Source organism: Sphaeramia orbicularis, chromosome 3, assembly GCF_902148855.1.
Source record: "Sphaeramia orbicularis chromosome 3, fSphaOr1.1, whole genome shotgun sequence".
In the NCBI taxonomy this organism is placed as follows: Eukaryota; Metazoa; Chordata; class Actinopteri; order Kurtiformes; family Apogonidae; genus Sphaeramia; species Sphaeramia orbicularis.
The window spans coordinates 43,060,562-43,075,798 of NC_043959.1; the positions used below are offsets into that span (position 1 = coordinate 43,060,562).

At 38.9% G+C, this 15,237-nt stretch overlaps 1 protein-coding gene across 1 annotated transcript in view; it reads right to left on the reverse strand.

The window, feature by feature from the left end:
• The window catches only part of galnt2 (UDP-N-acetyl-alpha-D-galactosamine:polypeptide N-acetylgalactosaminyltransferase 2), an 85,124-nt gene extending 75,601 nt beyond the window's left edge, over positions 1-9,523 (reverse strand). Inside the window, exon 1 of the mRNA XM_030131221.1 lies at positions 9,053-9,523. Within this exon, the coding sequence (XP_029987081.1) occupies positions 9,053-9,148 (96 nt within the window). The 5' untranslated portion in view covers positions 9,149-9,523. The remainder of the gene's footprint in view (positions 1-9,052) is intronic.
• Between the last annotated feature and the right edge of the window lie 5,714 nt (positions 9,524-15,237).

The following is a 15,237-nucleotide window of genomic DNA, read 5'->3' on the forward strand; positions in this document are numbered from 1 at the left end:
CTATGTTTAATATCTGTGCCCCCAGAAAAAAAACAATGGCAAAACATTTTCTTAAGCATCTCTATCTCTGTGCAGAAAGAGTCAAGCATCTGCCAACGGTGATCATTACTTGAAAAATACACATATATCCCTAAAACACAGTCAATATTTCAAACAAATGCTCTATACCTGAAAAGATTTCAGTACTCAGGCCTCCCCTCGGCTTAATTTTAGCCTTTTATTGATTTAGTGTTGGCTCTGTGGAACTGTGTTTAGTTAGTTAGCAATAATAGATGTGCTGAGCGTCTGGAATTACATTATATTGTGGCTTCATAAACATATTGAACTGCCGAGTGGTTTCGAAGCCACAGGCCTTTTATCGTGATGAGTGTAGTTACACAACAGCTGGATTTCACATGCAATGAGTATTATGAAGCACTGTGTGTTTGTGCATGAGTGTAGGTGTCACTGTTTGATTTGGTGTGGACTGTGTGTTCCAGGCAGTTGATGAAGTAATAATTTCATGGTGTGAGCTGATGATGACGTTCTGACTTATTTCAGCTGAGGACTAGAGGACCCCACACACACCTTGTAGTGCCCGTTAAATAATAGGCCAAACAGATCCCACTGTGATGATCTCAGACAAGCTTTGGAGAAAAATAACCCTTGTCTATAATTTCTATTTTTTAAAGATCTGCCTCAGATGTGCTAAATCTTACAACCTTTAATGAGATGAATTGGAAAATAAATGGCAGGTGCTGGTTAGTTCATGTTTTCAATTCATGATAGTGTTTTTACATTTTATATACATTTATAAAATGTAAGAAAGAAACTGTAAAGTGAATATATGGTCATGTGCAGACAGTATTTTGAAGTAGATCTAGTAGCTCTGAGACAAACATTCCTTTTAATAAAACTCATTCTCTCATTAATTCTCAGAATTTCACATTTTGACCCAAGACTGCATCTTGGAAACTGCAGCCAACCATCATTTTTGATTTAATTTTCCTTTTTCTTTGTTAGTGACTCAGACTTGGTAAAATGTCACTACTTTTATTCTGGAGACACTTGTAATATGCTCTATCTCACTGCTCCAAATCAAGGTTAAAGTAGACTTCAATGAGAACAAGAACCTGGGAATCCATCTTTAATGCTCTACTCCACCCTGTTCTATTCTATTCTATTCTATTCATTTTTACTTTGAATGTCTAGGTATATTATCATTATTTTTCTTTTCTGAATGTAACTATTTATTTCTATTCAATGTCTCTGTTTTCCTGTCTGGTTGATGTGTTGCTTTTATATTTTGTTGAGTATAGCAAAATTCTTGGTATCATTTGATATTGTTTTAACTCAGGAGAAAATCAGCATCAGTACATGCAGCTTACATTTATATTAATGTACTGTATATTAACAGTGAACTTCAAGTGGTTGAAAATGAAAATGAGCTGGAAAATAAAATCTATAGAATAGAATAAAATCTATAAAATCTATAGATTTATATATCGTTTTATTATTTGTATTGTACTTTCCTTTTTGTTAAAATTAGAAATTGGTATCAAGAACGTTTGAACAACAGCCAGCCCTCTTACTTGGATGAGTAACTGATGAAACTAAGAAATGGTCATCTCATGACAGGTGTATTTGTTCATAATTCACATTGCTTTAATTTAAAAAAAAATATATTCATAAATAAATACATAAAGTTCATTTTCTCTAATAACATACAGCCATCATCCTTCCCATTATTTACATTAAGATTTCAAATTGCTCAAGTTTTCTGACATTTTCCACTCAGAACAAGTGAAACGCTTGGAGCCAGCAAAGACACGATGAGAGACAGATGCATCGATAAAAACGGAGCTCTGAGACATGCACAGACAGGCAGGAGCTGGATGCCTAAAGCTGCAGATAAGAGCAGCTGGAACTTCCACTCACTGGACCGACCAGAGTTACAAACTCTGATTCCCCACTGAGATGATTCATGTGTGCAGCTCTCCTCAGGAAGAAAAGCACCAAAGTCTTCAGCCTCTGCAGGAGCCAGAATCCTCTGCCACCAACTGGAACCTAATCCGGACCTCTGGCTAAACAAAACACACTCAGAAAAATACTTGCAATTCACAAGACTGATCCACTTTTGGGTAACAGGCAAAACACAGGACATTTTCTGTGTTACTGTGAACCGTCTTCACCAGAACCTGACAATATGTTAACATTTTCACTGTTACATTTCTGAAAGACAACTGGTGGGTATCACATCATTTGACAACTGCACGGCATAAACCTCACTGATACCTTAAAAGAAAAATAACAGAAAAAGGCTGAGAAGTGAATATTTTTTAAGTGCACACCATCATTTTTTCCACTTTATCATCCTTTCTAAATAAGTAATAATTCCATATCACTGATACTAATTTTCTTTGTGCAATAAAGCTTTCCTTTTGTGGATTTTTCTCCAGTTCATTGCTCATTTCAGGTTGTGGTCGACATTCAGTGGGGGCAGGACCTGCTTTGACCTGGAAACTGATCGACAACATCTGTGGTGGTTCAGTATGAATGGACAGTCTGCATGTCACTCACTAGCAACAAACACTAGCCACTTTTACACAGAGATCCCTGAAAAAAAGGTGAGAGGGTGATCCCGCCTTTTTTCCATCATTGATCGATTTCCACAGCCAAGCCGAAGGAGTACCAGAGGTGAGACAGGCTGGACTTTTACACAACAGACCTGTGTTCCGCAATCAAAGGGGTGGTGATGCAGCGCAGTGTATAGTGTGACGTATAATTTGCACGTTGGAAATACCCAGGGCATAGCGGTGTTGCTAACCTCTCCAGAGTCTTTCACTGTTCCACAAATGTTAGCATGGATAGAGTCCTCCGCCTGAAGTGACAAAAGCTCACAGATTTCACCATCTCCCTAGTTTAACATCTTTCTGGTCGCACATGTAAAACGTCATCAAAACTTTATTAAAACGTCACACCTTAGTGGAGAGGTGTTCCTTTTACATAGCGTTCCGAAATCATGATTCCACCTTTATCATGGCTCTGTTACTACCTCCAGAGGTATTACAGAGCCGTGATAAAGGTGGAACCAAATGATCCCACCATTTTGTTTACACAGACGTCATTTCGGAATAAAGGCAAAATATTCCTGTAACAGAAGTGCTGTCTAAAAGGGGCTACTGTATCAAAGAACACTTAAGGCATTCACATGCATTTTGGAGGAGCTCATTGGCTTTGGTGTATAATAAACCTAAAAAACAGGAACTGCTGTGTTTTCACTGGCTTAGAATGAGTTGCTCATCTATAAAGAGTGGGTCGTCTCTATGGGGTGTGCCATGTTGCACTGCCATCCTACTACAGTAGCTCAAGATGGACTTCATCATTTTATAGCGGACATTCATCATTAAGACACATTATCGTCAGCTACTATGCAAAGTTAATACTCCTTTAACTAAAAAGCACCGGAACAAAAAACCAGACACCTGCTGTAACGAGGACCTTTCATGTTTTTAGCTGCCATAAAGTAAGGGGTGAAGGGGGGTATTCAGCTGGTTGCAATCTAACAAATCACTACTTCATCCTCAGAACAAATTATATTGGACACACTTCTTGTAGGCTAAATGGACAATAGGCACTTGGAATGTATTGGACATACTACACATCAGACTTCTGATGCTCAAATATCGTATCCTGAAGCCCTACTGTAAACCTCACCAATAAATCTCATTACACTGTCTGCAGCTTCACTTAAACATCTGATAACTCTGTCAGAAATGTCTCTTTGCTGGATCTTCCTGGGATTCAGTACCACCCTTTACCATGTCCCTCTAAAGACCACTGAGTATGGAAAGAAGGCTCAACATCAGGGTTTTGCTTGGTGTAAGTACTGGTAGGAAAAAACTTTTGACATCTGCCCAATAACACACACTTAAATGGGGCATCCTGGTGAGGCAGCAGGCTCCGGTTTGCAACATTATACCCCAGTGCACAACAGTGCACTTAAAGATACATGGGTCTGTACACCTTCCAGCTGAGGGATTTCCTGTCATTTTACAGACATGGTGCTCTCTCAGTATGGAAAACGTTCAGTCCATTGACTACATTTAGTAGTCTTCAAGACGTACATTTTCCAGCTAAACTGCAGCAAAGTCATTCTTTGGCAGTAGATATTTAGCTTTTTTAACCTTGTGCAGGTTGGCAAACATTGCAGGCACAATAATTAAGATATAATTTATATAGTTTTCCTGAACAAGCAAATTCATCCACTTTCTTCTGTTTAGGCTCACCATACTGACGTGGCAGGCTGAATGGTGAAGGCAAGTCAAAAAAAAAAAAAAAATCACATTAAACACAGGTAAATAAAACGCTCAAAAAACTCCATATCAGTATTTACACTGCTGATTACATTAAAGGAAAGACAAACACGCCCATGATGTCTTTACTTCATATCAAACATCTGAGGAACATTTTGTCCAAGGCTGAACTCCACACACCAAGGCATTCTGTGACATTTCATTACTTATAGTAAATAATAAGTCTATATATTCTTATTAAACCGGTAGTTTTTCTGTGAAAGCAACATGACAGATGTTTTTCAACCTTCACAAGAAGGCAAAACAAACCTAAAACCAAGCAAAAAGTTTGACGTATGTATCTCAACTCCTAAACTCAGACTTTGTTGAAGGACTTTTGATTTTATTACAGTCTGTCTATTTGGGACAGTCTATTTAGTTTGGAACATCACAGCTTTGCAATATTTTCCCACTCAACCTTGCAAAAGTATTCTAGATCTACCAGGGGCATCTCATAGGTGGTGATGCTATTCCTTGTGTATTAAGACGTATGCTTTGGGTTGCGGTCCGTGGATGTGCTGAAATGTGAAATTCCTCTTCTTCTTGAACTTCCTACCAGATACCTGAAGGTTTTGCATCAAAATTCACTGGCATTTAAACCTCAGACTCATCAGACTACAACACATTTTTTCCATATGGTTTTTGGATAGTGAATATATGTTTCTGCAAAGTGGCTTGTGCACTTCTCTTTGTAAGAAAAAGGCTTCCGTCTTGTCACCCTACTATATAGCCCAGACATATAAAGAAAACAGGAGACTGTTGCCACATAGAGCAAACAGTACAGTAAAGCTCCTGTTATGTTGCCTAAGGCGTCTTGGCTGTCTTCCTGATCAGTTTTCTCTTCATCCTGTTCCTGGTGGAGTCATTGTTGTGCCACATTTTCTGCACTTGTTGATCACTGTCCGCTATGAACTCCATGGTCTGTCTAATGCATTGATTATTCTTTCATACCCCTTTCCAGAGCAATGTCTTTCTTTGCCAACTGTGGCTTTTACAGAAGAAAACACCAAGAAATCTTGTCAGAAACCTCTGAACTTTATTTGAAGTTACATAACAGCCACATCCTCAATTATAAATAGATGTGAATCCAGCCTTTTGTAAGTTTCTCCTTTTATTTTTCTCCCCTGAACGATTCCTCGACTAATTTTCACCTCCTTTGTAGAGGTTGTTATGTCACAATAAAAAGGTAGACATGATCATTTTTGTGTGAATCCTTTACATCCACAGTAGTTCCTGAAATGAAAAATCTGCGAGGAGTTCATCAGTTTCCAGTTTTTGCACAGGATGCTCTGACAGGTCACAGCAGCGCTACAGACTGACAGAGTTCAAAAAGCATATTTATACTGGTGTATATCCTCCTACAAGAGGTGCATTCATCCAGATAAAGTACTTTTGAACTCGTAATAGTATAAATGCAACAGCCGTACCTCCTCTGGTGGAGACACTGTCCTTCAGATTATTCAAAGGTGGGCATTTGGGTTAGCTGCCAGACGGTGTGAGAGCTGGCAGGCAAAGAGCTGCTGGATTAGATTCACAACAGTCCTTAGAGGCGGCGATGGCACGACAACATGTGGGGTAGAAAGGCAGATGGTCTATTTGCACTAAAGTGTGGATATTTACAAAGTCTCTCTTATTAAGTTGCATTTTGTGTCATTGGAACTGCAGACACTGGACAGAGGGAGCATAGATATGGACACCTCACAAACATCAACAAGCCAGCATGATCTCAAGTCTGACTAATGACTCAACAAACAAACATATGAATCACACATTAAAAATAACTCACAGGTGGGAGTTTTCCTGCAAACAGGAAACGTCCAGCTTTGAGTTGTAACAATTAGCAACCAAATGTTCTGGTGATAACAGAATTCTTTTTGAATTATTTGGGGTTTTTTTGGGGTTTTTTTTTGCCGTTATGAAGTAGCAACAGTGAAAATGGAAAGGAAAGGAGGACAAAGAGACAAGGGTAATGCCATGTAGTAAATAATCTGACCATGATCAGTATCATTGGTCAAAAATTAAAATCACTCATCAAGAAAAAATCCAAATAATCACTGTTTCTGTTCAAAATGTAAGGATATGGAGTATTGGGAATTTCAACTGAGCACCTTCATGTAAAAATATCTGCAGAAAACCAGGAAGAACAAACACAACTTGATAAAATTACACACTATAACCTCCTGACAAGTTTAACAGATGTGAGAATAAACCATTAGTCGTCAGGTTTAGTTTGAATGCAGCAGATTCAGGAAAATTTGGTCCACCTTTGTGTGTATCTTTGGCACTGTTGAAGATTCACTTGGGTTCCATTCTTGACACTAGTGAGAAGTTATTTAATGCCTTTGCCCTTTTAAAGAAACGCAGAGATGTGCAGAGGTAAAAACCACACTTTACCAGCAGCACCGCTCTTTTTTTTTTTTTTAACACACTGAATCACCCTCCTGTCAGGCACAGCCCCGTCAGCCGGGTTCCATATTAATTCTGCTCACAAACCAACTCCAGAGAAAGTTGCTATCACAGTGTGTCCCTCTGACCCCCTGTAACAACCACAAACACACAGAGAGAGACACACACACAGCTATCAGCCTAATGGACAAGTAAAAGGGCTGCTCTGGTTGACTGGTGCAAAGCAAACACAGGGAGACAGATAGGACGGAGAAACGAAGCAGGTGGAATACACACCGGACAGTCACACAAACACACCCAATTCTAGAGGGGTAATAGAGGCAGTGTACTGTGCACACAACCACCCACGCACGCACAGCAATTCAGACACAGCAGGATACAGTGGCCTACATAAGCACAAGCTGGATGTTCTCCACCATGAAAAAGTCAATGTACTTGTGTTTCCTTCTCTTTACTCACACACACTGACTACACTTATGTATCCACACTTAGTGACATGTCTTCTTCTACACACCTGGAGGATATTTAACATCCATTTCATGCGTGGTGTACTGTGCATGTAGAGACCTGGTTTGCCATGAATGGAATCCATACTTCCACATACATCATGTCAGTCTTACGTTATTTTTACTCCGTCATAACAGATAACCTGGTTCCTTATCATCCTTTTTTCTCGTCCCTCCAGACCAGCCAGTTTAAGAAGTCACCATTAACCCACAATTCAACACAGCAGAAGACAGATTTAAAAGACTATTAAATATAGTAATATTAAGGACTCCTGAATTTCCTTCAGTTCTGTTTGATCTTTAATGATGACACTGGTCTACAAGTTAAATGCTTCCAGAACAAAAATAGTTCAACTTTACCAAATTTGAGTCACTAATAAAGACAAATTTAGTCAAAAGTGGTAGTTGGTTGTAGTTTCACAGATACAGTCTTAGGCCAAAATGTGAAATTCTGAGGATTAATGCGAGAATGGGTTTTATTCAAAAGGAATATTTGTCTCAGAGCAACCAGATCTATTTCAAAACACTGTCTGTACATTATAATACATTCACTTTTCAGATTCTTTCTAGTGGAACATTTATAAATCCACTGTATAAATGTACATAAACCAGCAGCATATGTATAATAACACACCATCATATATAATAAAAACATGAGCTAACCAGCACTTGTCATTTGTTTTCTGATTCATCCTATTAAAATATGTAAGACTTAGCACATTTAATGTCTGAAGCGGATAGTTTCTAAGAAATTGTAGAGCAGTGTGATTTGATAACTCATCTGCTTTTGTGAAGTCAGTTGTTTCTGTACATCCTGGTACCACAAATTTACCTCTGGATGCTATAAAATATAGTGCTCTCTGTTGTTGGACCCAGATTTGAGTATGGAAACAGAAAAATGGGCAGTATGGGTTATAAGCACATAAAATTAGAACATGAAATAAGAAAACAACACATTCAAAGTAGAATAACAAGATAATAAAGGCTCTTATTATCATTATGTATGAAGTGTAATTTACCTTTAGATTATAGTGCTTTTAATTGCTACATTTTCTCTGTAAACATGCATTTTCATTCACCTAATCTCAAACACTACTACCTTCGTTGAGGTGGTGTATATTTTTGCAGGGCTGTTGCATTACACCACTGTATTCTTAACAGTTACTACACAAGTGACTGCAGGCTATGTTGGATAATGTGACATGAGAAAACCTGAACCCTACAGTCGTGAAGAAGTTACATTCACGGGTCGGGAGGGTACAAATCTCAGCTGATGTATGGGTGCTTTAACCCGGTGTTAGTGCACACACTTCCTCATTTCTGTGGCCAGCAGCAGCCGCTTGTGCTGACGTGCTCTTCAGACTAAAACCCCCGGCCCTGTGAGCCAGGCCGGCAGCCTAATATTAATAACAACCGATCTGCATGCGTTCACCTGTATCTACTACAGTACATTACGCGGAGCTTCTTCGGTAAAGTGGTTTACAGGCTGCCCCGGCGTGGAGATGCTCCGCTCCCACTGCTCCGGGAAGGCAATCACCGGCACAGCGGGAGGTCCGTGCACGCCGACCGGCCAACACCGCTACCCTGCTGCCCTTGTCCACACTCATCTCCACCAAATCAATGCCTGCCCACTGATACTAGCAGGCCCTTTATCACATTCCTCACAGCATCGGTACAGACAAACCCAGCCTCCGAAAACAAGAAAAAGAGGCCAAATTAAAAACGCTTTGTCCGGGGAGAAAATCCACACGGACGCGGAGTGGGACCGTGTGGGCAGAAAAAGCAGCCGAGGGACGGAAAGCTTACCTTTCGACTCAAAGCTGTTCCCGAGTAGAAGTAGTAGGCTATCCCCAGCACCCACAGCACCGCAAAACATAACAATATCCTCGATTTCCTCCGCATGGTCGCCTCGCTTTTTCGTCCGCCTGGCTTCGGTCTGGGTCTCTGGTGTCGCTACAGCGGCTCGTCCCGGCGGCTGTGTCCGTGCAGAGCGCTTCGCCGTGCGGCTTCGGCAGGCTTCGTCAAGTCGGTCAGGGGGAGCGGAGGGAGCAGGAAGCAGCCAGCCAACATCAGCGGGGTTAGAGGGCAAAGGCTAGCCGCCTCTAATCCAATCAAACACCGGCTCAGGCAGCCCTGGAGGAGGGCCGGAGCTGGCAGCGAAGTCGAGCTGAGCCGAGCAGAGGGGGTGGGGACAGTCCCCGGAGGAAATGATGGTTGTACAATTTCAGAAATGTGGCTCTGGGAAGTGAAACGGAGGATCATCACGGTACATGATTTCACTGTCTGCCCGTCCTTCGGCTGTTCTCCGAGGAGACGCTAGGGGCGCCAGAGACACGGTGGAAAAAAGAAAAAAAAAAAAAAAAAAAAAAAGAAGAGCTGCCTCTTTCTCTGGTTCTCATCAAAGTGCAGCTGAAGAGGAGCTGGAAAATGTGTAAATAAAGCCTGGAAGATCAGAAAAACAAAACAAAAAGTAGAGCACGAATTTGTCTCATCATTAGCCCATTGTTGTCGCTTTCATCCTTCCTTCCTTCCTACTGTTCCTTTCTGTCCTTTCCTTCCTTCCTTAATCTCCATTCATTCATTCATTCATTCATTCATTCCCTTCCCTCCTTCCTCTTATTCCTTTCCTTTATTTCAAAACAGGGTCCTGCATTAAAACTAAAAAGCATCACCAGCAAACATAAGTATTAAGGTAAGAGCAGTACTTTGATAAATATTATGACAACAGTAGGTCATTAACATCCATCCTTAATAGAAAAAAAAAAGTGTCACTGCTGTAGCTGATGGAGATGGAACTTGAACCACTTTCTATCCAGTTTCAAGAACAGAGACACTAGATAAATCTGCAGGCAGATCACATGTTTACTGTAATGGCAGAGCAACAATGAAAAAACAAAGTTCTGATACACATCTGTTTTCAGGATGTCCACCTGTTCTGTCTGATTCACAGTGATAAATAGTATGATCTGAACATTTCTCAAGTGATGTGTAGAAGGTAAACATCTGGTGGAGCTGTTGACAACTCATGCACATCTGAAATAGGAACCTGACCTCATTGTTTTTTGTAAAACATCAAAAAACAAAAAGACTGGAATCCACTGATTTAATCTGTTAATTATTATCTTTAAAATGTGATGCCTTTTCACTGAAGATTTAAAAGCTGGAGCTGTAGAAAGTTTAATATTTGCCTCTAGAGAGGTGTGAAGTGTATGTCTAAAGTGGCATGAAATTAAAATACTCATAATAGAAAGTACCTCAAAACTGTTCCTATGCACAAAAGACTGTGCCCAAAAGACCCATTTTAAAGTCTAACAAGTAACAATATTAAATGACTTAACAGTCATTCCAAATCCTTGCTGCTTCAAGCTTCTCATTTGGAACAATGTCTTCCTTTGCTTTGTTTCATGCAATAATAATAATAATAAAGGACAAAATAACCAAGAAATCTGATTACATCAGTCTGGGCTTTAGAAAACATTCACTGAACAATTATGAAACCAGTTGTTTTAATTAAAGTGTCAAACTCTAGCTATAACAAACTGCTCAGAGCTTATCCTCATCATTGACACCATGTACTGAACTGGACGTGCTGTAGAACAAGCTCTGGACCTGTTTTTATACACTGCTCTGGAGCACACATGTTCAGCCCCAGAATGATTAAAACTGTCAAAACTGTCTGAAACAGTCATTTTGAATTAGTCTTGTTTGCTTTGTTTAGCACACCAGAACATACTTCCAATATTCACTGGTGTTGCTCAAGAAAACCTCTACAATAGTGCTTTTGGATGTAATTACATTTCATTGTTTTCCATTCTACATCTCAACTTTTTTTTTTTTGTAAATTATTATAATACATTTGACGAGCATGTAGTTACTTGTTCTTGGTGTCTTTCTTAACGCAAGGTTGAATTTAACTACTCATCCTGTTATTTCTATTATTTTGGTTAGATTAGATAGAACTTTATGGAACTTTGGGCAGAGCCCTCAGGAAAGACAGGATTACAGCTCAGTAGAGCAAGGATGAACTTATGTTTTCTCTGAAAGAGTAAAAAAAACAGGCTCATGTCATTTTCACATGAAAGAAAAAAGTCTGAACGTCACCTCATCTTGTTGGGGATGGATAATTTTCTCAAAAATTTTTATTCTCTGCAACATTTTGGAGCAATTCACAATATACTTCCTATATATGTATTTTTTTTTATGTTTTATGATAATTCTCTTTCAGATAGCTCTCGGCTATAACCATATTAAACTAAAGGTCTGGATCATGTTTTCCCAGTTTTAATCTCCTACTGACATTTTACATTTTGACAGTGAAAAAATGCAATTTTGACCCAAGAGTAAAAAGCCTTGCAGTGTAAAAGTAAAAATACTCCATCAATACACACTTTGTGCAGTGCCCCTGAATACTGTCCCAGTAGTATTGAATGCACACACACAAACACACACATTTATTCATTGCTGCTTGGGCTATGGTGGTCTGAAGAGAGACTCGCTGTGTTTACATTACCTACAGTAGTGTTAGAGCATGGATGGATGGAAGTCAAACTGAAGTAAGTGAGAGGTGGAGCAGTAAGAGGCAGAGAAACAGATGTTGTGCAAATTTAGAAGCTCAGAGGTAAAAGCGTCTTTTATCTTCAGCTCTTGGCTTCGGGTGTCCCGAATAACTGTTATGAGGGTCTCCAATTACCCCTGAAGAGGTTGACTTTGGCTTTCAAGAACTTACATTGTCTTATAGAAACTGAGAAAAGGAAACACGTCGGTTTTTTGACTGTAAACTTATCATTCATTTTGCACTTGTTTATTCATTTTGTGCATGAAAAGGGGACATTGTTGTCCCAAGGAGAAAAACATCTTTTGGACAAACATCCTTCCAATAAGAACTATCAGCTCTGGAAAATACTTCCAATAGATGTACAATTTCATCACTTTATTGCACATCATCTCAAAACATGGCTAAAAAGAAATTAGACATGCCATCACACCTACTTATTCTGGTCTCAAATTGTCTTTTTTTTTTTTTTAATATAGTGGGTTTCCATTGTGTCATATTTTAACTACATGTGCTAAATTTCCATAATTATGTTACGTTGCATGTATCGTCATATTGAATATAATTGTGTATAATAGTGTCAACATCCATTACCTTGTTTGATTCCTGTAAACTTTGTATTATAGTAATTCTGCATCAATTTACATGCCCTGCTTTGTATGCTGCATGCTTCACTCTTCTGTCTTTTATTCTTTGTCTGCTTACTGTACTGACTTCAACTGTTGTTGTGTTGTTGTTGTTGTAATGATTCCTTCAGCATCTGGCCAAAGGATAACAGCTGACAATAAGCCATTTGGCAAACAAAAGCACAATAATGGTGATTAATGTGCAACAAAAGGATAAATGACACAAGTTTTGGATTCATTAAAGCTTCCAATTTTTCAACGTATAACAGCCCCATACACACATAAGCAAGTGATCATATGCAATTTGCAGCGTCCAACAAAAATCTTGTAAAAAAAAAAGTTAAGTTTTTGTAGCCAAGTGCTGAAGACAAGTCCTTCATGATTCACTATCCAGCAGAATGACAAGAACTTCAGATGTATAAACTGTGTTGTTGTGTCACAAGTGATAATAGGAAATTCATATTACAATGAAGCCTGACATTTGGTTCCAGATGGTCTTTCATTTTTTTCTGCTTCATTCCGTTTGTGTCAGTGAGGCTCAGCAGGTGTGGGTCACTTCTGTCCATGTAAACATGTTGCACAATTTTGTCAGTCTCATCTGTGAAAGTACAGAAAATGGCATAATATACACACTGTTAAAGAAAAGCTGCCACCAAGAAAACTGAGATCAAAAATACTTCAAATCTAAGGAACGTACCATGAACTATTATCACAGACAGGTGTGTTTTAAACACAAGTGTTTCAACATTCACTGAGCAATTTAAGCGATCAGTCAAACCAGTCAAACTGGCAGAGCTGCTGCCCTGGTGGCTCACATGGGCCAAGTCAAGGCCTAACAGTCGTTTACTGAATCTGATCCCCTCACTTCCTGTTACTCAATGCTATCACTGTAATAAAGATTGTAATGTAATATTAAGTCAAACTCTGAAATAGTGTTTATGACAAATCCATGACAGCAGAAGGTGAACTGTGCATTTCACTGTCATCGGTGAGTTTGGATGATCTCATGTCATTTAATTTCTAAAAAACATATTTTATATACACTGAACAAAAATATAAATGCACGACTTTTGTTTTTGCTCCCATTTTTCATGAGCTGAACGCAAAGATCTAAAACTTTTTCTATGTACACAAAAGGCCTATTTCTCTCAAATATTGTTCATAAATTTGTCTAAATCTGTGTTAGTGAACACTTCTCCTTTGTCCTTTGCTGAGATAATCCATCCACCTCACAGGTGTGGCATATCAAGATGCTGATTAGACAGCAGGATTATTGCACAGGTGTGACTTAGGCTGGCCACAATAAAAGGCCACTCTAAAATGTGCACTTTTACTGTATTGGGTGGTCCAGGGGGGTCAGAAAACCAGTCAGTATTTGGTGTGACCACCATTTTCCTCGCACAGTCTTCTTCATGAATTCTCTGAAACAGCTTTGGAGGTGGCTTATGGTAGAGAAATGAACATTCAATTCACAGGCAAAAACTCTGGTGGAGATTCCTGCAGTCAGCATGCCAATTGCATATTCCCTCAAAACTTGTGACATCTGTGGTATTGTGCTGTGTGATAAAACTGCACATTTTAGAGTGGCTTTTTATTGTGGCCAGCCTAAGGCACACCTGTGCAATAATCCTGCTGTCTAATCAGCATCTTGATATGCCACACCTGTGAGGTGGATGGATTATCTCAGCAAATAAGAAGTGTTCACTAACACAAATTTAGACAGATTTGTGAACAATATTTGAGAGAAATAAACCTTGTGTGTACACAGAAAAAGTTTTAGATCTTTCAGTTCAGCTCATGAAAAATGGGAGCAAAAACAAGTCGTGCATTTATATTTTTGTTCAGTATAGTTAAAAAAGACATTGAAACACAACAATATTTGGACAGTAGCTAGCAGCCATTTGTTGATTAGAGGGTGATGCTCTGGAGCCAATTTCATAAAGGGGTTTTGGGCTCATCTATACTATTTAACCAGTCCCAGTTTATCTCATAGTGTAGTGCAATGAAAGTTAGACAGTGTCATAAAAAAAGTCTTGGCTTATTTTAGGCCTAAAAAGTTAGCAACCAGGTTAAATTATAATGAAGACCTTTGTTATCATGGTAAGGAGAGTCTGACAAAAAGGAGGAGATGTGGGGTGAAAGCAATGGTCTGTTTGTGATGTAATACTGTGGGAGGAAAAATTAGAAAACTTTAGATGAGGATACAGAGTTACTTCAGCCAAACTTTTCTGAGCCATCTGAAATGTTATTATCATTGCAAAATGATATTTCCTGGAAAGCCAAGTTCCCATAAGCAGAAATGTTTTTTAGTTTGAGTAAGTCAATGATTCTTGCCGGAGAGTAGAGTCTAGAACTAAAAACCTTTGCGCAACTGAGTCTTTGTGAAACTACCCGTTTAGTCTCTGACTGATGAAGTTATCATTTATTTTTTAAAAAGGTGACACATCATTCCCTGTAGGGCTCTTACTGTAATATGAGACACTGTATACATGTGTTGTAAATACAGTCGCAAAAATGATTATATTTCTTCCTACATCAGTGAAAACAGTGACAGCTCAAGGGACTAATTTTAACACATAGATAGATAGATAGATAGATAGATAGATAGATAGATAGATAGATAGATAGATAGATAGATAGATAGATAGATAGATAGATAGATAGATAGATAGATAGATAGATAGATAGATAGATAGATAGATAGATAGATAGATAGATAGATAGATAGATAGATAGATAGATAGATAGAGATAGATAATGTACTTTATTTATCCCAAACTGGGAAATTACAGAATTAGTCTTAAAGAGCTTGA